The sequence below is a fragment of the Cylas formicarius genome, unplaced genomic scaffold, assembly GCF_029955315.1.
Source record: "Cylas formicarius isolate icCylForm1 unplaced genomic scaffold, icCylForm1.1 PGA_scaffold_3__17_contigs__length_32017465, whole genome shotgun sequence".
NCBI classification, from domain to species: domain Eukaryota; kingdom Metazoa; phylum Arthropoda; class Insecta; order Coleoptera; family Brentidae; genus Cylas; species Cylas formicarius.
This window is the reverse complement of record NW_026844326.1, coordinates 9,494,350-9,521,604: the sequence shown is the minus strand read 5'-3', so window position 1 is coordinate 9,521,604 and position 27,255 is coordinate 9,494,350. Positions and strand designations below refer to the sequence as shown.

General features: G+C 34.4%; 1 protein-coding gene across 2 annotated transcripts; it reads left to right on the top strand.

Annotated features, from left to right (window-relative positions):
• Positions 1 to 1,129: 1,129 nt before the first annotated feature.
• On the top strand, positions 1,130 to 27,255 carry LOC132699977 (uncharacterized). Of its 2 annotated transcripts, XM_060666996.1 has the most exons (5): positions 1,130 to 1,446; positions 11,485 to 11,498; positions 11,555 to 11,775; positions 19,174 to 21,432; positions 26,078 to 27,255. In XM_060666996.1, exons 3-5 carry the CDS (start codon positions 11,682 to 11,684, stop codon positions 27,007 to 27,009), a joined length of 3,285 nt encoding a protein of 1,094 aa, XP_060522979.1. In that variant the 5' UTR covers positions 1,130 to 1,446; positions 11,485 to 11,498; positions 11,555 to 11,681; the 3' UTR covers positions 27,010 to 27,255. The 2 variants fall into 2 exon arrangements, with proteins under 2 accessions (XP_060522979.1, XP_060522978.1); XM_060666995.1 differs by having other exon boundaries at positions 11,485 to 11,775.

The following is a 27,255-nucleotide window of genomic DNA, read 5'->3' as shown; positions in this document are numbered from 1 at the left end:
AAAATATTTGAGTAATTAACTTCAAATAGATGGTTTATCACAACTGTGAACTCCTTCGTTCTAATAATATAACAAATATTTCAGTCAAATACTGGGTATTCTTGCACTCATTCGTGAGTTCTTGTATAAACGGCATAGGCAGGGCCTCTATATCTCTAGTAGCTATATGAGTTTCAAGGTCAAACATAGAACTATTAGTACCTTTATATAGATTAAGTCGCATTCAAACCCGAAATTATGTTCAAAAAATAACGAAACTAACTCAAATGGATGACTCTATTAGCAATATTAGAATACAACGTATTAGTTAGATTTATTCATTGGACAATTTTGTAATTTAAATAAGCCTAATACTTATCTACTATCCATGTGTCTGTACACAAGTGCACAGGGCTTTGCAGTCATGGGGACTACCAGACACATCTGAAATATTAATTGCTTGTTACAATAAATGAATAAAGAGAGATAATTTACTGTTAACAACATCCTTTATCGATGATATTGGCGTTTATTGTAGGCAGGCTTCTTTTAAACCTTCTTGTTTAACATCAAATCACAAGAGATTTCGAAGCCACATAACAGAAAAAAACAGTGGCAGTGTGGTTGTTGCGTGTTGTTGAGACACACCATACCATTCTTTTCACAGTTGCCCTCGCCAGTAAGACAGTAAGACACTATAGGCAATTTACAATAGCAATTGGTGTAGAGGCGAAGTCCTAGGGGGTTGAAACTTCCAGGGCAATCGCATACGGCATTGTCAGATTGTGCGTAATTTCCCCAAATCGGTGAAAAATTAACATTAGCAACGTCGAACTTTGGTATGTCTATAAAAATATTATAGATATATCTTTTTCAAACGCTGTCAAAAATGATCCCCGAACGAGGAAGAAGAAATGCAATTGCCGACCGTCGGGAAAGACCCCGCACCCATGTATACGATCTTCGCATTCGTCGACAAAATGCGAGCCGCATTCTGCGTAAGGAGCGAAACCGCTAAAGATAACCTATCTTCTCATTTTTTTTTTAAGATAAGATAGGTAAAACACACATCGTGACAACGCCACATCCTACGATATGCCTAAACAATTAGTTTGACGTTACAAACCGTATAAGCGAGAAGTATAACTGCTGCCACGCCATTGGACGGCGTATGTTAAAGAGACACATCATTTTTCTGTAACGCAAACACGACCGGACATTAATGAGGATTATATTAATAAAGGATATTACTACAAATCGATAACGTAGAGGAAATTCCTGACGTGGACTTTACGGTCAAACGAAAATCGTCCGCCACCAAGCAGGAGTGGATGAAATTTTCATTGTTTTCATGACCGCGTTGAATGAAAAGCTTGTCGAGGGAATAACGTACGCGCCAAACTTTGCACCGCGAAAGTTTAACGGTATCGATCTTTGGCGAAACTGTTCAGCCTCCTTTATTACGAGGTAAGCCGATTTTTTTTTTCGCATTTTTTTTTAATGTACGCGGTTTAATAAAATTATCCGCGTTTCCCATTCCCTCCGCCTCCGATTCGCCAGATCGTGCAATTTTCTCGCTAAAAGAATTAAACCGCTGAATAAGTAATGTGAGATGTTTGCAGATGCGACGCGACCATTTAAAATTAAAACGTTATCAAATAGGTCGGCGATATATAAAAACGTGTAATTTAATTGATAATGGGTGTAATTATTAGCACGGTTTCCTTTAAGAGATCGCGTAAAAATTAACTATTAAATAAACGGGCGGTAATTGACTGTTTCCAGAAATAAAAAGAAAACAACCTAATCAGATAACGGGATAAGCGCTTTTTTTTTGATAAAAATTATCTGGCACGTTTGTTATCTATATTAATTTTGAGATATTAGATTCGAACGATAAATCCAGGTACGGTATTTAACCAAAACCGGTCGAATTTTACTCCTCGGGGCGTTATCAGCTACAGAAATTTATTAATAAAAGAAAGAATTTGAATGTAACATAATGTTCAACAATTAATATTTGATTATCCCGTAAATTCCTACAGGTTGAATGAAATTAAAGATCTAGGGGTCAAGCTTGATAATGACCTAACTTTCTCGAATAATTTAAGCTACAACTATAGAAGCTTAGGTCATCTTCTCCTTGTAGTGAAAGTTGAATACAATCTCAGCAAATTCCATTCGGCCGTTGACAGACTGGAATAGGGTGTGAGCGTCTAAGAGAGTATTGTTTTCTTCTTCCAGTTAATCTCAATCTCACCTTCCATTATCAGTTTAAGGAAGCCGCATTTACTACTTCGCATTACATCTATAGTCGGTACGATTTGCGATGGCATAGTCAAGAGAAAAGGTGGTATACTAAGAATAGCAAAACCTGCCAGTGTTCTATTTTTGTCTATTACGCCCGTCGGGTGTCATACACTCGACAGAGATAACACCCAATTACCGGATAATTGCACTAGTTTCCAAAACAGGGTCGCATTTTTGAAAAACTGCAACCGAAAGGCCGTCTTTAATTGTTATGGATAGTGCACGATCATTCTAGACTTAGTGAAAGTGTACCAAATGCATCGACAAGAAAAGAAGAAATTTTTAATTGGCTGCGCAGTAACTAAAATGTGAGTTGTTAATAACTTTCAAAAATTAGAAAACAAACTTGTCTTATGCTACAAACGAAATAATTGCTGAAATCAATACAAACTAAATATCGTTCACTTGTAAATTTACTCTTGGCAAATTATATTTTATACGGTATATTTATTTTAATTTTTTTTGGAGAATAGACATAATATCATAATCAAAATCAAAATAATATATAATAATAATATAATCCATCTCTGGGTATGGGCGTACTATTTAAATTAATAAATTTTAAGTATATCTGTTGAAGTGGAAACAAGATGAACAATCTATTTTATTCTGTCTGGCATTTTATTGCCGACTATGCCACCACAAATCGTACCGACTATAGGTGAGTTTTCTTTTCATGATAATACAATTAAATTAGAACAAAAAATGTTTAGATTTTCACAGTTATTCATAGATAGTAATACATTCCTAATTACCGTTATAGGGTTCCAAATTTAAATTTAACAACTCAGACCCATTTTTCGAAGAATACTATTTACAAAACTTCTGGATTCCTCCTGGGTTGGTTGTTGAATTGAACATGACGATTGGCGAAACGTCACCAAGTTCCATTCAACAACATTCAATAATATGGTCATTAAGTAATAGATTCTCATTTGTTAATCTCCATAGCTTCCGACATTTTTTTTATTTTTTTATTCATTATGTAGAATATTAAAATTTTCTTATACATTCTTCTTGAATTTATATGAAATGCATAGTTAGAATCCGAACTTTTATTTTTAAACGTTCTTTTATGTTCGTTAATGCGTTTGTTGAATGTTATAACATTTTCGTGATTTAGTATTTTTTAATTTATATATTGCTTTTTAATTTTTTTGAATGTCTTGTTGGTCTAGTGCGAAAGCTCCGCAAAGCCACCAAAAATGAAATATAGGTTTTACTTGAATTTTGGCAAATTTTTGAGGAATAAGTCATATTTTTTGAGAAACAAGTCAAATTTTCTGAAAAACAAGTCAAAATTGTGTGAATTCTGACTTGTTCTGAATTGTGTGAATTCTGACAAAAGCTTTTTCTTTTCTGCTTCCCAAGTTTTCACGGAAACCGAACCGAGATTGACTTATATCTTGTTCACATTTTTTACATATTCTGGCGTGAATATTTTTAAAAAATAGTTTGATTTACTGAGTCATCAACATGTTTTTGGTTTAAAAAAAAAGCTTACGATACCGTAACTTTGAATAAAATGATTTAAATTTCAATGAAGATGCGGGCTGAGTCAAGTACATATTCGTGCAGTACAAAATATTTATCAAAATATACAAAACGAGATTAAGATAGGAAACAAGATATCAGAATCATTTACAGTTTTACGGTTTAAGAAGAAGTCTTGGAAAGCTGGAGAAGAAAGTGTGTTGAATGTTGCTTGTCAACGCTATTTTTTGCTGATGACTAAATAATTGTTGCTAATAGCGAGGAGGAAGTCGATTATATGCTAAGGAAACCAACAGAAAAATATAAGCAATGGGGACTGAATATGAACATGAAAAAAGTCCTTGCGTATATGAGAGGAAGAGGAAGATTTCAATCTACAATTGCGAGAACAAAGAGCGTTCAATGAACACAAACAATTTAATATAGGGGGATAAATTCTGGAAAGCAAACTTCTCGAACCTGTTCTATACATTCAACGACAACTGGGACCACTCACGCGAAATTCGAGTTCGTCCTGAGAATGCGAGAAGTGTTGAAGTGTTGTCTACTATATGAAAAACCTCCTCTATAATCTCCAAGTAAACATACAAACTAAGCTATTGGTCCCCAAATGCTATTTATTTTAATTCTATAATGGGTCGAAACGTGACGCTAACGGATACCTCTAGCAAAAAAATAATAGCTTTTGAAATGTGGTATCCAAGGATATGGATATTCTGGCCATATGTTACAAATGACAATGTTAAAACTGATTATGCAAGATAAAACGAACGGAAGAAGGGAACTCGGAAGACGGCGTATATCATGGCTCAAAAATTTTAAGACAATGGATTAGCAAGACTTCAGCCGAATTGTCCAGAACACAACTACAAGAAGAAGAATGAACACTTGGAGGTGTACAATAAATAAGACCTAAAAGTTCAGATTTTCACGAAATTATATATTTTCACAAGACAATTGTTTCGACAACACCGTGTCTTTATCAAATGTAATATTTACAAACTACATGCTACTATATATACCGAAAAATAACAATATAACCTTAATTAATGTTGTGAGAATTTAAGTTTTATCGTTAAGCAATACATTTGAATGTATCATTTTGTTAATCTCAATTTCTTTCAATAAATTTAATTTCCTATTTTTTGCGGCTGTATGTAAAATATCAAAAATGTGTTTTTCTATTCCCGTCTGTAAAATACCTAATTACCCACCGATCTAGGGTACGGGAAGCGTCACTTTACCACGTTAGTTTCGTTTCCCACTTCGGACATTTCCGGGTTTTTACCGCACGGATTTGGGAGCAATCGGATGTTTTCGGAGTCATTTCTCACGCTTTCAATTTTGGCGTTTGTCAATTCTGACAGTCATGTCATGCCAGTGAATGTGCGAAAATGTACCCAATAACTAACGGTCATAGAAAAAGTATAGTATGCAACACGTTCGGTAAATTTTTAATTCATGCCATTTACCGCACTTGTTGCATAAATTTTCTGTGTTTAAGTGTGTAGCATAATTAGAATCTAGACTATTGTTTTTAAACGCTCTTTTATGTTCGTTAATGAGTTTCTTGAAAGATCCACCTGTTTGTCGAATATAAATTTTAGGACAAGATGCGCATTTCAACCTGTAGACACCTGATTTTTGAGATTTTGGACATTTCGTTTTATTGTTAAAAAAAAATTCCTATTGTGTTGTTAGCTGAAAGCTAGTTTTAAACCACATTTTGACAAATGTTTTGAAACTTTTTCACTGGGTTCTCCTATGTATGTAATTGTTTTAAATTGTTCGTGTTCTGTATTTGGTTTCGGATAAATAGAGTTTACTGTTGTCTGGATTTGTTTTTTATTTATAATTTTAACGATAATGGATGGATTGTAGCCGTTGTTCACACAATTTGTTTAATGATATTAAGTTCTTTGTTGTAATTTTCTGTCGAGAGTGGCGTATTAAGAAGTCTGTGTATAAAAGAGTGAAATGCAGCCATTCTGTGTGTATAAGGGTGATTTGAGCTGTTATGTATGACTGTGTCCTTGTGTGAAGGTTTATGGTAAACGAAAAAATCTACTTTGTTTTGCGTTTTCGTAATAGTTAAGTCTAAAAAATTAATAGAGTTATCCTGTTCAATCTCGATAGTGAATTTTGTACGATTATGTAATGAGTTAATGTAATTTAAAAAAGAATTCAATTGTCTGTCCGTTCCAACAAAGCAAGCAAAGACATCATCCACGTATCTAAACCACCATAGAAAACTTTTACTTAAAGGATGTTCTAGTATGATATTTTCCAAATTGTTCATAAAAATCTCGGCTAACAAAGGACTAAGTGGGTTTCCCATAATCAAACCTTCCTTAGAAATGTAATCTGATCGACTGTGAATTAGCAATTAAGGACATTAAAGAGTCTAATTTAAACAAACATGTATTACCGAATAGAATAAACTCTCAATTAATAGATAACAACAAACACCAAGAAATTTCTCAAATACCACTAGTAAAAACTATCAAAAACAAAGCTTCTGCAAATAACATAATATTTAGACGTGCAGATAAAGGGAGACAGTCATAGCTATCGACCCCCCTGAATATATTTCAAAAACCAACAATTTTCTTAAACCAGACATTTTCCAATGTATCAAACACGATCCTACCGAGTTATATCAAAGACAAGTCAAGGAAGTAATTCCTAACTCCACGCTATTTAGTGACAAAGACAAGTATTTTTTAACAATTATGAATCCACAACCGCTTAAATTATATTCCTTAGTTAAATTACATAAACAAGATATGCCCATTAAACCAGTCGTGTCTTAAGTAAGCCAGCAGTTAAACTCTCAACAAAATTAGTAAATATTTTAAAGTTCCACACAGATTTTAAACCAAAATTAAAGATATCAAAATCCTTTTTAACGCAACACTATTGTCTTTTTACCACCTATGGATGCGATAGATTCAGTAGATTTCCCCTCACTCGGAAACAGGTTAACCCATTGGTGAAGCAAAATTTATTACATTGCTTAATAGTATCTTTAGACCAACATTATCTTGAATTTAATGGACAGATTTACATTTCTAAGGAAGGTTTTATTATGGGAAACCCACTTTGTCTTTTGTTGCCGAGATTTTTATTGATAATTTGGAAAATATCATACTAGACCTTCCTTCAAGTAAAAGTTTTCTATGGTGGTATAGATACGTGAATGATGTCTTTGCTTACTTTGTTGGAACGGACAGACAATTGAATTCTTTTTTAAATTACATTAACTCGTTACATTATCCTATAAAATTCACTATCGAGATTGAGCAGGATAACTCTATTAATTTTTTAGACTTAACTATTACGAAAACGCAAAACAAATTAGATTTTTCTATTTACCATAAACCTTCACACACGGACACAGTCATACATAATAGCTCAAATCACCCTTATATACACGAAATGGCTGCATTTCACTCTTTTATACACAGACTTCTTAATATGCCACTCTCAACAGAAAATTACAACAAAGAACTTGATATCATTAAACAAATTGCACTGAACAACTGCTCCAAAATTATAAATAAAAAACAAATCCAGACAACAGTAAACTCTTTATTTATCCCAAACCTAGTACAGAACACGAACAATTTAACACAATTACATACATAGGAGAACCCATTGAAAAAAGTTTCAAAACATTTGTCAAAATGTGGTTTAAAAATGCTTTCAGAACTTACAACACAACAGGAATTTTTTTTTTTAAATCAATAAAACGAAATGTCCAAAATCTCAAAAATCAGGTGTCTACAGGTTGAAATGCGGATCTTGTCCTAAAATTTATATTGGACTAGCAGGCAGTTCCTTCAAGAAACGCATTAACGAACATAAAAGAGCGTTTAAAAACAATAGTCTACACACTCAAACACAAAAAAACACATTTTTGATATTTTACATACAGCCACAAAACTAGAAAATTAAATTTATTGGAAGCCATGGAGATTAACAAAATGAGACATTCAAATGTGTTGCTTAACGTTCAATTAGATTTAAATACCTCTCCGTTATTAAACTTAAATTCTCACAAAAACATTAATTAAGGTGTTATTGGCATTTTTCGGTATATATAGTAGCAGGTAATTGGTAAAGATTACATTCGACAAAGACACGGTGTTGTCGAAACAATTGTTATGTGAAAATATATAATTTCGTGAAAATCTGAAGTTTTAATTCTTATTTATTTTGTTAAATGGATATATATAGCGTATAGGGATCAAAATGGGCAGAAATGAAAACTAATTATTCACTACTCTGGTCGAATCAGATAAATATAAAACTGAATATCTACAGAGCAATTGTAAAAAAATAAAGTGTTAACAGTTATCAACCGAAAAGAGAAAAAATAATTGATACCGAAGGAATGGTTTTCTCGAACAAGTCCAGATTAGAACATATCGCTAATGAAAAGATTAGAAGAAGAACGAAAAGAATTTACATCACAACAGGAAGCATAGCAACCAGACAACTAATATACATAGAAAAAAAAGCCGATCATCTATAACATAGATGAAGGGAATAGAATATAGATAGAAGAATGAGGGACAGAGCTATTTATTGGGACAGAAAGCAATGGTGATCGAAATGCGGGATGCGGCAGACGCTGCAGAACGCCCGCTAGTATCAAAAACGAAGGTCTTTTGGAGTCGTATTTATATTAACTTAAATTAAGCAGAGAATCATTCCTTAAAGAAAATTAGCATAATTAATTAATACCCCGTCTATGTCTTTAAGATTTTGTATTGTGCTTTTGTTTACTCAGTATTGGAATGTGCTAGCCAGGTTTGGTCTCCTTTTTAAAATATCCACATTGACAAGCTAAATAAAGTATTAGATTAAAAATATCAAAAGTAAATAATTATATAGATTTCGATGCTGTTAATTTAATTTTATATTACTTGTCAGATGATCCGACCGTAGTTTTCTTGCGTTGAATTTGAAGTTTGAACCTTCAACCTCTTCAAAAATTTTAAAAATAGGCTGCATTATGTCCGATCTAGTTAAGTTGTTGAATCGAAGAATAATGAAAGTCGTGTGCCGCTTAGTAAATATAAAAAAAATCATAAAAACTTTTCCTAAATTTCAATTTCAATAATTAAATGATACGAAAAAGTTATATATAGAATATTTCTCAAATCTAGAGCTGAATTAGTAACGTAATTAATTGCTATAACTAAATACAAAAAAAAAAGTAATAATTCGTACAACCCGATTTTTCATCACTTGCAACAAGTTTGATAAACACCATGAATTCATCAAGGAACTTTATTATTTAGCACAAGAATTTAGCAATTTTATTTGATTTAAACTTAAAATGGCTGAAAATATTTTATTTTTTTTCAAACACGTATATCCTAACGATAAGGAAACTAGTCATCACCATGGTTCTGTTATCTCTGCTGTATAATAGGTTTTTTCATAAATAAGACTTTTAATTTCGCCTAATATGTTGCTAGAATCTGTTAGTATTTGGTAGCAAAATTAAATAAGATGTCGTCGTGTGAAGTATTCTTCAGAAATCAGCGACATGCGATAAAAGAAGTATCTATGTAAGTACATATTACGCACTAATAATATGAGTAATATATATATATACAAATTTCATATTTTTTAATAAAATGCGATGGAAATTGAACTAATATAAGGGTCAATAACCATTTTAAACAACCGTTTATAACCCCAGTCGATACCTAATCTTTTCACGGCAACAATTTCGATTCCGTATCATATCTATTGCAGCGACATACCACACATTGCATAACTCAGAAATAAACAATCGGATATCTGTCTCATAGACATATCTAACATGCGTTTGAATGATTCCGGATTACTCATTTTATGCGGCATATAATTTATCTACAGATTTTCCCAGAATACTATAATTCCCAACAATCGCCTTGGCCATTATCAGCATAAAATATTTCGTAAGTGTTAAGCCTTAAGCGTAAGTAAATAGCAACAGTAAAGGGCTTACTATACCTGCAAACTCGATTTAACGTTGGTGATAACTCCAAAATCCAAAATTTTAAGTTTAAACGAGGCACGGTCTTAGGGAAAAAAGAATTATTAAGTAAATCGACCAAGACAAAATGCTTAAATATTTTGGAATTTCTGAAATGGTCACCAGGTGGCATAATTGTTATATTGAATTTAAAACTAGGTTTCTACAAAAATGTCTAACGTTCACCACAGTTAAACTGAGTTTGTTTTTCGCGGAAACAAATTCAAACCTTTTTTGTTTAATGCTATTTGCTTCATCTCTGCAATGAAAGTGGTTGGGGCGATTTTAACGCATTTTCTAGGCAATCCAATATTCCTATGCAAAATACAATTATGATCTGAATATCTGAGATCTAAAAAAGAATAAAGTCAACGATTTAACTTTTTTAAGCCATTCAAATAACGTCCAGTGAAAAATGCCTATCTCAATATCAAGATATCCTAACCTAAAATATAAATAGAAGCATGCTCAATAAAAGTGTTTGAATTTTCTGCTTTATAGATTGTTATTAATGTATAATAATTCAGAATTTACCAAATAAGACGCCAATTTATTATTTAGAATGCCAAATGTTATTTTTTGGCTTTTGCTTCGTTTACAATCCACAAAATTACCCAGCAGCTGACATTACTGCATTTTGAAATATTTGCGTGTTTTTACATAATTATTATCACTAATTCTTTAATAAATATTTAGGTTTAGTCAATTAACCAAAACTAGCAAATTGTTGAAGACTAACCAATTTGAAAGTAATAAAAAGTGTATTGAAATAATTGTTCCTTACGCGTCGATTTCTTTTAATAACATTTCATTTTGATTAGCATTTTATTTTGTAAATTCGGGATAATTTGATGTATATAATATCGCGCAAAGTGTAAATTTTTCTCAAAATCCAAGTTTTTTTGAATGTTTTTAGTCATATTTTTAGGATGGCGGCCATTTCGGAAACTCGGAAAATTATTTCCTCCATTTTCTTTTGGTCGATTTATTTTATTTTTTTCAAAACACCACTGGAACACCCGTTATATAGCACTCACCCACCCACGACTCCATATTACGTAGTTTCTCGTTTAAAAGATGTAGGCCGTTTTCTTCCTTTTCAATTATACTTGTGTAACATTTTATGTATTTGCACAAACATGTTATCGGTTTTATTATTGGAAGGAAACTCATTTTAAATCCTAAGCGAAAAGTGAGATAGAAAACGTAAAATATAAAACACAAAATGAATAATGCGAAAATTATTTATAATAAAATAATAAAAATAACAAAATGCGATTAAGATTTTATCTCAATTTTTTGAAACACGTACTTCTAAAATTGTTCAAAACGTCAGCTTCATTAAATTCTGTCGCTTCATCCCCTCGAACGCTTGCAGTTCTTTAGTCACGGGTTTAGGAGCGATTAGATGGTTTCCGTTGTACCCCGTTCATGCTAAAACCAACTCGTGAGCAACATGAGGTTTGTCAAACTTGTTGCATAACATACTATATACGGCGTGCTGCCTACTCAAGATAAAATTGCATCCACAATGTCAAAAGCCAGGTTTAGATCATTTACGTTAAATCGAGCCCAGTTTTTTTTCCTCAAAAAACACAAACTAAATAAAATAATATGTTGATTTGGATTAATTTGGGGGTTCAAATTGAAATATCAACTCTTTTTAGGAGGCCCGGCGACGGTAAGACGAATGTATTTTGAAGAATATTACTTCAGATATAATATGAATGTGGTAAGGCCGTATAAGAAAAGGCCATTGTTCCGACAGTCGAGTTGCGACATCAACGCCGAAACCGACGATAACAGCGACGGAGCAGAAAACCCAAGTTCGCTAAGTCCGTCGCCTAGCGAACATGACATCGAAATGGAATTCATAAACAAAAAGAAGGGCTGGAAGAAGAAAATATCTAGGAAGCAATTCAGACATCACGATATCAAACTGTTCATGCCTGCAACAAGTGAGTAATAAATAGACTTACGTGTATAACGTCAACTTTTGTTGTTTTTCAAATACTGATTTAATAGCTCAACATTCCATTCAATTTTGGTCATAATAATCTTTAATTTCTAACAGATTAAGATTCATTTACAACACAATTTCATTTCTGTCATCTATAAACTATATTCAACTATATTCTCTACTGTAAAGTAATAAAAAATTTATGTTTAATTATTGTGGCAAACTGTGAGCGACTAAGACAGAAAACGTCTATATTATTACAGAAGTGATTTAATAATTTCATCAACTGATCCTAGTTTTAAAGTATTAATGTCGGAGCTGTTAGAAGAATTTGTGTAGCAAACTTTCAAAAACGAAAATGGGAAGACGTATTCGATTTTATTGGTAAAACGTAAGTTAAAACTTATTTACCATCATTTCAATAAAGAACTTCGCACACAAAATTAAACCGATTGTAAAAACTGAAGCAAGCATAGCTGCAATCGGAAATTATTTTTGTAAGACGGGTAAATATTTGGCTATACATTATATAACTATTTATAGGCCGTAATGCGTGATTTACTGTTAAGAGACACTAGTTTGCAGCGCAAACAATTTGATAAAAATATAGTCTACGAAATTTGCCATATGCATGTTGCGAAATAAATTATGGCTGCTTTGGTATACCTACTTGAATGCACAACATCCGAAAATGCATTTAAGTCTAATTAAATTGATTACTTGGCTGCTGTGCAAAACCATATTATTTTACATCCACTGAGCAGTTTTGAACAATTATATAACTAATCGGCAGGCATAATGGTAAAAGATTCCACCTCCAATATGGGTTTCAAGATATTCGAAATTACTTTGTTTATCAAAAATTGAAACGGAAAAGTGTGCTGAAATAAGTCTTATCGGTGTTGCGACAAATTATTATTTATCGCCGTCGCGAGATAAGATAAACAAGATAAGCAAATAAAAAATAACAAAGATTCGACACAAAAAAGGCAAAAATTGCTGATAACAGCTTAACGACATGATTAGATAAGCCTAGACTAATCAAATAGGATTTGATAACGATTTATACCTCGTTGAAACTAATTTGCTTTGTACGGATTTAATTCGCAACGCAAAATAATGCTCCACGGCGGTCAAATAAATGAATTTTTATTTTAATTACCTATTTTGGATTGATATCAGTATTAGAACACCATACTTTTTTTTATTCTTCTTTTAGTTGTTGCTCTAATCACGACGTGTGCTTCAATATGTGTGATAAAAAACATTTAACTTCTTAAGTGTTTTTTCAACTTGAAATTAAAAAACCAAAAACCCAATTATGGTGTGTCTCAAAGTATATCGTCTTCATACGAGATTCACACGCACCGTTACTGGGTGAAACTAAAGAGGAAACAGAAGAGCAACTTTGAGAGTACAACAAATTGATAGTTTGTATGCATTTAGTGTCATCGTATTTTCTATTAGCAGGAGAGGGTGGGGCAAGGCGGCCCACTTAAGCTTTTTATTATTTTTTGTAGCTTTTAACCATCAAGTCGATTTATTTTTGAATAACTTTGAATAATTTTGGCCAAGCTTCTGGTAGTCGTGCCCCAGTCTTCCCTATTTATAATGTTGTATATATTAATTATAGTTATTTATTAAAAAGTACTTAATAAAAAAAAAGTTACTGATTAGTAACCATTCGTAGAATTATCCAAAAACTAACACCTTCAATAAATTAATTATGGTTCGGTTATAATATGGAATAGCTTTTTTTTTAGAATTTTTAAGCGGTCCATTTTACCCCTGGTTTACGCAAAGTGCTAAAAATGTACAAATAACCAGAACTTATAATTATTAGAAGAAGAAAACGAAAACAAATATGGTTAATTTTTGAGGGTGGCCGCCTTGTCCCACCGTCCCCTACTAATGTGATTTTGTTATACCCAAATAAACATAATATAATATTAAAGATTGCCATGGCAACGTATGTCCTGACTTGACAGTTATAGTAAATCAGTGATGTTTCTATTCTCTAACGGTCTTGACGTGAAATTTTAGTACAGAATATCCCTCGTCCTAAATTAATCTCCGAATATTTGTATAATATATAGTAATAAAATAATTGAGGCATTGATAATTGTCATCAAAAGCCAAGACGATATACTTTGAGACATACCATACAACAAATCAACTTTACTACTAACCAGGGGGTGTTTCCTTATGTAGTCGATAAGCAGAACGGCAATGCCTGCTTATTTTAATCGGCAAGAAATATTCACACGGTTGTGATTTCATTATTGTTATCGCTTCTCACTATGCGGCTCTATTGGTTTGCCAGACGATTGATGGTGGTGAGTCATTTGCATACCATACCTTACGTATGTTTGTTTACAAATCCATTGGGCAATTCTAAACCGCCGACAGTTCGAATTATTGGCAACTCTGGTTGCCGGTTCCTAAACGACTGTATGGCGTCAACAGAGCGAATTAAGAGCAGAGTAGCTCGCGGTTATTGTGAATTCGTTTCAACATTCGGGTAAGACCTTTTTCCAGATTTTGATTTATGCGCGTTCGAATCTTATTTCGTCAAAATGAGAAAAATTCTTAGCTGCAGTGTCTCAAAACGCATGTGTAATTATATGCGAGTATAATTATAGAGCGTATCCCTCTTCATATATAGTCGGAATTATACCCATTTGTAATGACGTCATGCTGGTTGCTAAATGCGTATGATCGCCGATTATCACCAATTACAGGTTGCTAATTGACAGTGACATTTTCACTATACAGTGTTGGACAAAAATATTATTTTTAACGGTACCAATATTTTTAAAATTATCAGCTACGATTGTTCATTATACCAGTTGCAACTTTTTCTGAGCATCGTCTAAAATTTTTCGAAATAATTTTTCGACAAGTTGACAAACCAATGTTTTTGACTCACAGTGATGGACATTTCACACAAAGGTATAAAAAAATGAATAACCATCCGACTTCCACCTTTTTTAAATGTTTCTAATTCCGACTTTATAATGTCTTTGTTTCAAAGTTTTTGGAGTATTTAACATTTTCTGTCAAAAATTACGTTTGCAGACTGAATAACCCATGTAAATTTTTCCTTTATCAAATTGTTTACAATTTCACATAGGTTACTTCGTTGAAAACTGTCTGTTGAATAAATTTAGTTATTACTTTCATTGTATTTCAAATAGTGATATAACAAAACACGAAATAATAAAAAATCGCTCAAAGTTATTGAGAGAACATTAAAATATTTGATGCATATATGCAACTCCCTAAATATTTCATTTTTATAATTACTCTAATTACCTTTTTTTTCTACAGCAACAATATTTCTTATCAAGTTATCCCTTCCCCAAAATATGATGATATATTTAAAAGCAAATTCGAAATTGGCGAATTATAGAGTTTTAAGTAATTGTATACGAAATTAGTCTATCAAATTTTTATGGCATTACGTCGAAAATAACCTCTAGTCTCTTATATGTCCGGACACAAAGTGTTGAAATTCTAAACGAAAAACTATTTTTATCATAATTCTCAAAGCAATCTAGATATTTCATTGACATTTTTTACATTGCTTTCCAATAGCAAAAGGCATATTTTAGATGTGAAATATTTTTTAAAAATTTACTAATGACGTCTCTATCAGATTGGTACGGCAGTCCCATCAATTTGGAAAAATCTTTCCGAAAGATGTAAAGTTTCGATAAAAATCTTAAACATTAAAAAAATATTCCAGGCAAATCTGGACGTCACTGGTGTTTTTATAAAAAATATATATCGTAACAAAAAATGTCTTTTGTTGCTTGAACATAGTGCACAAAATGTCATTAAAATATCTAGAGTGGTAGTATATCTGTATATCGGAAGAACATGCCGTCAAATTTCGCGAATTAGTTTCACAACACCCCGTATAAGGCTGCGAATATTTATGGTTTTCGAAATATTGTCAATATTTGCAATTGGTAATACATGGATTCCCGCCCAAAGACACAAAGCTAAGGGTTTCCCCATTATTTAGTTTCCTTGCATGGGAAATAACCTTTCAGTTAAAAAAAATATATCTCAACAATATATTTCCGCAATTTCACTTTGTAAAGGTTTCTAAAGTGTCTTCCCCTCAAGAAAAAAATAGTTGTTGAAATAGGCAAGGGCTGCAATACCGGCAAGTTAGTTATGTTTGTTTGTAAAAGAGGGTTGATGTTTTTTGGAAATTATATTTTAATAACACAATAGATAACAATAATTTACGAAATTTGGATATTCTTAACAGTGGTTGAAATACTCGTATGGAAGATAGTTTCTATGATTAACACAAAAGAACAAGAAAACCCGTAAAAAACAAAATAATATGCAATAAATTGATATACAATAAAGCCGCACAAAAAAAGAGATAACAGTTTCTGCATCAACACAATAATTTTAGATACCATTTTTAAACCTTATATTAAATGGCCATGATATATTCTCAATAAATATTCTAATGCAATTTGAGACTTTTTACAAATTTTTGACGTTTTTGAATTACCCTAATATTCTGTGGCAGATTATTTTAAACTTAGGATCCTTGAAAAAATGGATTACACAGCCCTTTATTAATTCTAATATTATTATTAAATAATATTACTCCCCTGCAAAAATCAAATATTTTAAAACTATAGTAAAAAATAATCTCGAAAAATGGTTTCAGTATTTGTAGCTCATTTACGTACGTCTTAAAAAATGTACGGCGACTTTCCAATAAACACAAACAATCCCGGGCCGCGATTTAATTTCCCTTTTGTTTTGTTTAGTCTACCCACCTAGCGATAAAAAAATACGAGGAAACTCGAACCGATTGCGGTTTTATTCACGTACGTGCATATGGAGCACGTACCAGAAATACGAATTTAGTTTCGAATTCCATTTTCAATTTTCTGTCGCCCCTACCGGTCGATAAAACATGAAAATGTTTTTAAAAAAATAGGCAAAAAGAGTTTTGAACAAGAAATGTTTCACAAATCCGATATTTTAACTTTGTGCTGTTATTGAGCATTACAAAATAATTTTGTGCAATTTTAAATGTACGGGGTGTCCCATTATATATTACTAAATGGACAACTTTGTTAAATTACGGAAGTTGGATTATTTTTCCTAAACCTTCCGATTCTGCAATCAAAAATATGAAATCAAAATGTTATCTGTCAAATTTTGGCAGGTCAATATTTTTTAAAACATCGAATACCCTGTATTTGAATGTGTCAATCGATAGCATTTTTCTTCCTGATTTCAAATATATATGATTTGTTAGGGTTATTTTTGACAAATTTTGAAATATCGCCGATATTATCTAATATTGGATGCAAGAAAGTTAATAATGATTGTTTCAAAAATCAAATTAGCCATTTTTACATTTTCGGTTAAACATATTTTCATTTATTAACAACTATTACTTATAATAAAAAAATAACAATATTGCATACCTAAGTATTATCCAAAAACATGTTACTGAAACATCGTCCTTAGTACCTATTCTAAATTTATTTCACAAAAGATCTTCTAAATAACCACCATTCATCTATATGCATACACGAAAATGTTTGTGTAGGTTTTCGATACCACTTCTAAGAAGTTCTGGTTACCCATTTAGGGCTTCAACTTCTTCTCGTATTCTGTTTTGCATTTCAAATAGCCGGCCTTCTTCTTCATCCTCTGTATTTTAGGAATCCCCGTGGAAAGGTGAAAGGAGTAAAATTAAAAAGTAAATTACCTTTACTTAAATTCATATCTCGCATGCAATTTCGGATAGAGTTCGATAGATTCTCTGAATAGAAACATTTTGAAATTTAGTTTCTGCAATTTAAATTAATACATGTGTGTAAATACTATTTTTATATATAATGACAGTTAACTATATGAGTTTCCATGACAACAGCTATCATGGCCAATTTGATTTTTGAAACAATAGTTATTGACTTCCTTACATCGAACATTAAATAAAATTCGCGATATTTGAAAATCTGTCAGAAATAATCCTAACAACTTATATATAGCTGAAGTCAGGAGAAAAAATGAAATAGATTGACGCATTCAAATACAGGGTATAGATTTTTTTTAAAAAAGTCGACCTGTCAAATTTTGACAGATAAATTTTTTATTTTAATTTTTGATTGCAGAATTGGAAGGTATAGGAAAAATGCTCCGACTGTAATTTAAACTTCACCGTAAGATTAATATTAAAAAGTTATCCATTTGGCAATTTATATTGGAACACCGTGTACAATACTGACTAATTCCATCCAGTGTGTCCCATTTTTGACGGGTTTACAGCGTACCCCCAAGTTAATAAAGCGGTTTTTGTGGTCCAACGTTATTCTTCTATGAAATTAAAGGTAGTATGAACAGAAATGTCAGTTATCTTGGATTTTTAGATACAGGGTGATTTTGGAAAACGTGAAAACTAATCTGGATAAGCATATATTGTGTTCCTTAAAAAAATACAAATTTAGTTTGTACACATGAAAATTTGCGAGTTTCAGAAGAAATCTATCCATGCCATTTTTCACCTTTTCGTCAAATTAAGGCAAAATCGAATTACGAAGAAGAAGAAGCAAAATCCCAGATAGCGATGACATCTCAGGCAATTGCACGTACCATTTTGAGCATTTTAATTTGAGCATTCAACAACCAACATGGCCGCTGACAGATCGTAAATAAGTTGGGTAGTGGCATATTTAGGCCAGTATTTTCTCATAATATATCGACATCCCATTAAATCATCAAGCCAAAAGGAGTGTGCGGGTGCAATGTAGAAGCATGCGCGGAAGATCATTTTTATTTCTACGAAAATGTCATCACCTGAGACGCATCAATTGAAAACTCACCTAAATATGTCATGAAAGCGACTTATTCATTTGTGTTTCGTGTGTTTGTGCCATCTTAAATTTCATGAACAAATAGTATTGGGTCACGAAAACTGTTGCACGCTAGCTTTAACGGCCGCAAAACCTTTCAAAATGGGACTGTTGAGACTATTGAGTACCCTTATTTTTTATTAAGAATTATACAGAAATTAAATTACAACATTAATAATATTCTTCATCATCTGAAGAACTGTCATATACCTTTGACGTTAAAATTAACGGGTGTACGGTCCTATCCATCAAGGGGTGAAGATCCCACGTTTTCTTCGCAAGTGCTTTTCGTCAATTCTCTGGTGTCACCGTCTCAATGACTTGATCAAACAATACCTTAATGTTTCCTGCTATATCTTCCATGGCGTAAGTCATTAAACGATGTTTCTGTAAGCTTAGTTGCTCTATAACAAATTATCTTCAAATTCAATATTTCGGTTTTCTTCAAAATGAAAAATTCATATATTGTAACGGCAATGTTGTATGCGTTGCAGATTCGACAACGTGTCTGCTGAAGCAGAAAGACGCACCGACCAACCTAAAGAAACCCGAGCCCCTGACAAAAGAAGCCATCACCGAGTCGATCGTAAAGTCTCTGACGCCTACGGAAAACCACGCGAGGAAATCGTTTTCGTTTCCCGAAAGTAGCGACGCGTCGCTCACCGAAATGAACAACGGCGCCGCCAGAAACGGCAAACACAATTTACCGCCCATAATCGTAGAAACTCCTGTCGCGAGACGAAGAAGCGTTGACGTGACGACGTCCAAACCCCAAGAAGCGCCCAATCGCGAACCTAAATCTCTCGATATGGGAACGTTTTATATGTCAACGGCCCCCGAAACACGATTGCCGAACGCGCAAAACCCTCCGTGTTCGGAAGCACCGAACTACCATCCGCTATCCAATCGACAAGGCGATTATCTTTTTACGCGGGGTACGTCTTCGTCTAGCGCTACGCGTCCCGAATTGCCGATTCCGCCCCCGCCGCCGTACCAAAAGAACGTCTTTAATCCTGACGCCATGACAGCCCATTACCTGAAACTGATGAACGGTTCGAAAAACAACGCGGAATCTTCGGACATTGCGGCCGACTACTACGTGAAGCTACTGTACAGCTACATGAACGGCGAGCCGTCGTTCCAGTCGTTCGAATCGATAGCGTACGCTTACACGTTCGTATTGCACATCTGCAACCGCGTCCCCGGCCAGAATCCGATCAAACGGAACATCAAAAAAGTGCTGAACAAAACCGTGATCTATATCGAAAATCAATTACGGCACCTCAACGTTTCGCCGTACGCGGTCATCGATATACTTGTCAATCCCCACAGGACCGTGGAGAAAAATAATCTACGAAATCACGTCGACAAAGTGCTGCGGGCGCACCACATCAATCTCAGAAATGCGCAGACATCCGATCAACCTATCGGGCAGCAACCGACTCGCGAACCGCCGGAGGGGCGTGTCCATGCGCTCACGAACGGTGGACTGTATAGCGTTTACCCCAATACCCAACCCCCGCCGTACCCGTATACGTCAGCTGGTCCGTTTCTGGCACATCAACGAAGGACGAACGTAGACGTGCAGAGTTCACTACCAGATTTTCAGAGCGTTCGAGCGCAGAATATGGCAGCGCCGGTCGAATCGATACGGCGCCAACACGAAAACCACGTCACCCAGAACCCAACCTGGAGGCCGGAGGGTCATGGCGCAGCACCACCACCAAGCACGGTCGTACCGGAAGATCGCTGTTCGCAGGAGTCTCAGAACGGCAGCTCTACTTCGGCAATGACGCCTCCAGACAAAGATACGAGGCACCTTTCGTTGGATCCGTCGACCTTGAACCGCGACGATGTGTTCGAAGAAATCACCCAGGAAGTGGTGGTCGGAAACGATTACACGCACAAATTACGCAGAGTTCGAATCGGACGTCTGCCGGAACTGGAGAATCAGCCGCTACCGTTCCTCACCCCGCCGATGCAGGCAAACTTTTGCCCTCCGGCTCCGGAGGGCAAACATACTCCTAGGGAGACGGCAGTTCCGCAGCACTCACCGCAAACACTTCATACTATCGTTAAGCTGAAGCCGGAAACCATCCAGGTAACGGGTAAAAAGTCGCCGGCAAAGATGACGGCGCGGCCTGAAGTCGGACTGAATCTCACAGTAACGGCGCAGAAAAACCGGTCCGATCCCCAAACCGCGATTCCTATTCAAGTGAGTACGGATGCGCCTGAAACGGTTCTGAACCTGTCAAAACCGCCGCAAAATGTTCGAATAGTTAAAGAGACGCCCCAGAATAAAATTCAACGAGATCCACTGCCGGCATCGGCTCCTAAATTGGGGCTCAATTTAACGATATCATCTCGAGAAGCCCGCTCCACACATGACGTTCAAACCGCTCCGGTATCTAGTGATAACATAAGTCGGACGAAAACGGTAGTCGAATCTCCTCAAACTTTGCCTACGAGAAGGAAAATCGTCCGAGTTGGGAACGTAGTTCCCGAGGTGATTGTTGCCGACGAATCGATGCAAATAACCAAAGAATCGGTGAAACGCGAGCCGGATGACGAAAAATCGGAAAACACGGGAGATATCACGGACATGCAGGAGGTCGAGTTTTTGGAACTCTTGAAAAAGCTGCGACATACGATCCCCAGCAGCAAGCTGCGGCGTATCATCCTGAACGAAACAGGAATCTTTCAAGGTCCGATCCAAAACGAGGAGCCCATTGAGATCACCGACAGTGACGATGGTAAGTCGTATTCTCTTTTACGTTAATAATTGGATTACTCTTGTGGGATATATCATTTTTCACTATAATGGCAAAATTACTCGGCCTAGTATTCCGGAAAAATTGTACCATAAACTTGCGGAACCAATCCAAATCTTAGTTTTAAGGATAAATCTTGAGCTGATTTGGTTGGTTGCTCCCATCTGCACCAAAATATTAAATATTTGTCGAACTTCAACTGCATTTCCGTTTATGGTCTCCTTCCACTACTCTTTTCTCCGGTAATCCATAGATATGGATTAGCGTTGAAGCTCAAGCAACATTATAACAGTTTCTACGAGTTACAAGCGATCTCAAGTTTTTTTGGCATGCCTGCCTGATCATGCTATTATACAGAATTATTACTGTTATTGAACGCTTTGGTAGTTCTTAAAATGAAGCCCAAATTTCTCAAACATATTTTGAGAATAGTTTCATTATGAGCTTCAAATTTTAATTTAGAGTCGAGAACAACTCCCAAGTCTTTTACTTTCTTAACTCTTTTAACTCATATCAAGCATTAAGTTAATATCTATAGAATCCTTTTTCCCTGTGAACAGAATATATTGACATTTATCAACTTACTTTTTGTATATGTTTTTCTTAACTATATTTACTAATAAATTAATACCTAACCAAAATTTGCAATATTAACCAACTGGGGCATTGGCATGATATTGTCAATGCTGATTTTGAGGAGGCTCATGAGGAGATTTAGTTAATGATAATCTTAGTTTTAAGGATAAATCTCGAGTTGTTCACTTCATTCTAACAAATTTGTCGTTCTTGCTTGTTCTATGAGAGATTTCCTCTTTGTTGGTTGTTCTCATGTGTTATAGTACCAAGACATTGATTTACACTGTTGAACTTCAACTGCATTCCCATTTATAACTAAATTGATTGTCTATATTTTCATTTCTATAATCTAGGCCACTGGATTTTTCGGCAGATTGAAATCTAGCAAGAAACCAAGCATTAAAGTTTACCGTAGTGCCAGCTTGCTAAATCGCCGCACCAACATTATGAATCTCATTAATTCAAACCCCAAAAAATGTTCTTCTAGTTTTAGTGTCAACAGGATTTCGGCACCAATAATTTCATATATCCAAATATGAAAAAAAGGAGTATTATTTTGTCTGCCATCACAACAAAGGATTCCCGATTAATTGCTAGTAAGCAACTTGCTTGTTCTTCATGTGCCTCTTCTCGTCGATTGCGAAAACTGCAGTAAATTCTGTAGTTCTGACCAATGTTCATTCTAGTCCATTCTCGGCTATTTTCGTAATTTTAGTTTACCTTTGACGATTGGTTGTAGTGCGTATATTTTTTTTCTGAGGATATGCCCAATATATGCCGATTTACTTTTATTGATTAGGCTTAGCAGTTCTCTTTCTTGATTCTTACGGAATAATACGGATTCGTTCGACACATGCTCTATCCACGATATTCTCAGCAAATGGCGAAATATCCACATTTCTATCCAGGATTCCATTTTATGTAAGAACACAAAATGAACTAAGCACAAGTAATGATGTTATATCCAGTTGTTTTTGAAGCGAGGCTTTGCTATCAGCTAATACAACCTTATCGTTGGTGTATAATACATTGTTTAAAATTTCATTTATTTATTATTTATTTTATTATTTAAAATCCAGAATTTGTTGAACAAAAACGGGGTCTAAATGCAGCCTTGTCACTCAACCTCTGTTAATGGCTACCGGCCTCGTTGTTTCCGAGTAACTTCTTGCAGAAAATATTTGATTCCAATATAGATTTTTAATGATTTTTATATCATTCAAGTCTAGGCCATTAGTTTAACTGGATTTAATCAATTTAATCAATCCAAAGACTCACCAGTGGAACTACTTTTTCTTTCATTGCCGTAAAATTTTTTGCTTTTAACTAAAGAATTTATTATTTTCAGATACGTTAATAAGGTTCTTCAATGAGTCACAGTTTCATTATTTAGTCATTCGGCAGTCGTTGAATAACATCTTCAATTTAATTAAACCCCCAATTTTTCTAGATTGCTTTACAATTTCGTTGATAATCCCAAATAACCTCTGACTGATTCGCAAACTCGTAAGCACTTTAAATGTTGTGTCACCACAAACAAGTTCTCCCACACACTTTTATTTACAACCAAAGTGGAACAACAGCCATCTAAACAAGTATTCATCAACTGGTTTTACCCGGACATGCTCCTAAGTTTACTGCATTGCTGTGTGGACGGTGGAGCGACATGTACCAAACTGTACTTCTCCAGCGACATCTTAATAGTTGTTTTAAACTTAATTATGCATATTAATTATCTGCTATTATTAAAATTAACTCGTAGAATTTTAAAGACTTGACTTAAGATCGTTTAATTGTATTCGTTAGACATATTTAAACTAACCTAAATAGATTTCAGTAAAATAACGCCCTGTATATAAGGAAAGTAACAAAATATAAAAAGTATGGTTGCTTCAAAACTTCAAATTCTGCCAAACAATAGACGTCAAAACATGCGTGTAAAACTCTTGAAAAAACGAGAAAATTAATACCCTAAACCATATTTATTTTTTGTAGTTTGAGGCCAGTCTTTTCATTGAATCCCAAATACCAGAACGCATCAATATGCTTTTCTATGATTCGCCATGTCACTTTTAGCAAAAGCATTTGATACTTCTGAAGCAAGTGCAACTTTTATCGATTTTTGTTCTTCGCAAACATATATTGCTTAGGATGTATTAATAACGTTTTTGATAAAATATTCTATATATTCTGTATTCTAGAAAATGTTGTAATTAGCGATAATGGTATGTAATTACCATCATGCCTTGCTTATAATCTGTTTTTAAAATAGGTTTAGTGATGCATAAAATAAGAAAAAATAGTCAAATGGACAAAGCGTTTTGGTTTTTGAGATATTTTGCTCTGTAATTTCATTAATATATCAAAAGTTTAGTTTTACTTTGTGGTTATTCTGGTTATGCAATAAGTGTGGTTAATGGCATTCGACTCACGACTTTATTTGACACAAGCGGAGCGAGTGTTTAAAAAACGAGTGACTTAAAAAGTTTTACATACTATACTTTTTCTTCGACCGTTAGTTTATGGGTACATTTTCGCAAAACAACACGAACACATTCACTGGCATGACTGTCAGAATTGGAAAACGTCAAAATTCAGGGCGTGGGAAATATCTCCGAAAACATCCGATTGCTCCCAAACCCGTGCGGTAAAATCCCGGAAATGTCCCAAGTGGCTCGGATCCGTGGAAAATGAAACTGACTGAGATTACCGCACGGATTGATTTTTGAGGTTTGTCAATTCTGAGGGTAGTGTTTGTGAATGTATTCGTACTAAGCGTTTTAAGTCACTCGTTCTCTCCGCTCCGCATCTAATACGACGTCCATAGCATCGAAATGAAAATCCGATGCATTAAAGGCTCTAAAATCCATACAATTTTTTTACTTTTTACCGTAAAATTAATGCGCCAACGTCCCACGAATTGGCGAACTGTCAGCAGCCACGTTGATTGATGAATGATTGAAAGCGAGATTTGAAATATCTCATACAGGTGCATATTCAATATCGCTTCTTAATTTGCTTTAAAAATAAAGCACTGTACAATGTCTCTATATTTTTAGTAGCTATATTCTTCAATAAATCGATTCGATTCAACGCTAATAGCTGTTCACACAGAGTAAACAAACTCTTGTTATCTTCGTTTAGTGATAAAAAGCTGAAAGAAATCGACTAAGTTAACTTAATACTTTGATCAAAGCGGCCAATAACAGTATTACGGGAGTGTGTGGCAAGACGGTCCCCCTGGGGCAAAAATTAACCAGAATTTTTTTTTCGTTATTATAATTATAAATCCTAGTTATTTGTACATTTTTAGCCCTTTGAGTAATACCAGGCGTAAAATGGTCCGCTTAAAAATTATAAAAAACAGCTATTCCATATTATTATAACCGAATCATAATTAATTTATTAAAAGTGTTATTTTTTGGATAATTCTATGGATTTAGCCTAAAGCTCTAGCTTTCTAAAATCTTATAAGTACAAATAACAAATTTTTTAATAGATAGAAAAATAGTTACTAATCACTAACTTTTTTTATAAAATACATTTTAATAAATAATTATAATTATAGGAGAGGGTGGTGCACGACGGCCAGATGCTTCGTAGATTTACTTAAAGTTAGTGAAAACTAAATCGACTTGATGGTTAAAAGAAACAAAAAATAAGGTCCATTCTTAGGTAAACAATAACCACCAAAAAAAAACTTCTTGAGCTCGCTGTAATTGATATGTTTCTAAGAATACCACATTCGTGCTCTAATTGTACTTTGTGTCTCTCATTCATCTTTCTTTCGGGGTCAGGGCAGAATATTTTGCAAAAAAATCTAGCCTTTAGGTTGGGAAATAACTCAAAAGAGATTGCAAATGACTCCACATTTTTGATTTTGGCTTCAGAAGTGCAACTATTTGGTAGAGACAAATCAGACAAAAAGTCACTAACAATCCATCAAAACGAAATACTACTAATGATGATTACACAAACTTAGTTTAATGAGTTAACTATCAAATGTCTAAATTTATTAATTTTCCAATATCTGATTTGTAATAATTTGCAGAAAGTCAATGCGACGAACGAAAAAGCAACGTCGACGAGAACGGCGAGTCGCAATTGGATGAGACTGACATCGACAAAACCGCGGCCATCATGGACCTGTCAAAAAGCCACGAAACGACGTGTGAAAAAAACGAGGAGAAGAAAAAAACACAAACGGAAGAGTTAACGGATAAAATAAACTCGAGCGCACAACTCCCGACGAAATCGAAAGACATTTACTCGCCGGAAGTCGAGCCGATCTCACCGACGGACGACGGCGAAAGCGCTTTCATTTTTCCTGAGAAAAACCCTGCGACGTTGCCAAACGTACAAACCCGAGTCGAAGATGCACAGCCGCCTAACCGTAAAAGAAAACAACATGATTGTCCCGATAGCGAAGCGAATAAAAAAACGCAAACGGATACCGGCACCGTGAAAATGGAACGGGCCAGCACGCCGTTGCTCCTCAACGATCTCCCGAAGGGTAAACTGTGTTATTTTCGGGAAAGCAACACGCTGCTGAGATATTTTGAAGATAATCAGGCGGAACTTTTCGTGAAAAACTTGACGGAACAGGACGACGAGTTTATAAAAAGTTTGGGACTCGACCCGGTGAGGTTTAGGGATTTGCAAAGGAAACGGGTGTCCGCTACCCGAAAATCGGAGACCGAAATCGTCAAACTGCCGCACAACGTAGAATTCAGCATGAGAGAGGATTTCCTGGAAGCGGAGGATTTCGTAAAGGAGTTGAAGCTGGTGGAAGAGTACGTACCGAAAGATTTTAGCAGTTTTTATAGGTTCGTTACGGGCTATCAGATAGTTAGGAATAAAAACCCGGTTTCTTTACAAACGTTTCTGGTTATGTATAACACGAATAGGACCAATGACTTGCTGGCCAAGTATATACGCAAGGAGCAGTGCTACACGACTGCCCCAACGGACAACGCGGAATAAACAAAATTCTTCCCAAAAGCTGATGGGACGTTTTATTGATACATACATATCACCATTATTACGTTACAATAATATTTGGTCCACTTAGTATTATTTGCTTTAAAGGCTTGATGCTGCATTCACGTAGCTTAATACTTATAGTATTATTTTTAAATCATTATTAGTTGTTTAGTATTATTACAATTAGTAACGTAAATTTTAAGACTGTTTTTTTTTACTTTTATAAAAATAAACTTTCGAAGCACA

Coding starts and splice junctions, on each gene's coding strand:
- LOC132699977 (XM_060666995.1), top strand. CDS start 11,508: ATGTATTTTGAAGAATATTACTTCAGATATAATATGAATGTGGTAAGG. Junction 11,776..19,173: donor ACTGTTCATGCCTGCAACAA/GTGAGTAATAAA, acceptor TATGCGTTGCAG/ATTCGACAACGTGTCTGCTG. Junction 21,433..26,077: donor GATCACCGACAGTGACGATG/GTAAGTCGTATT, acceptor AATAATTTGCAG/AAAGTCAATGCGACGAACGA.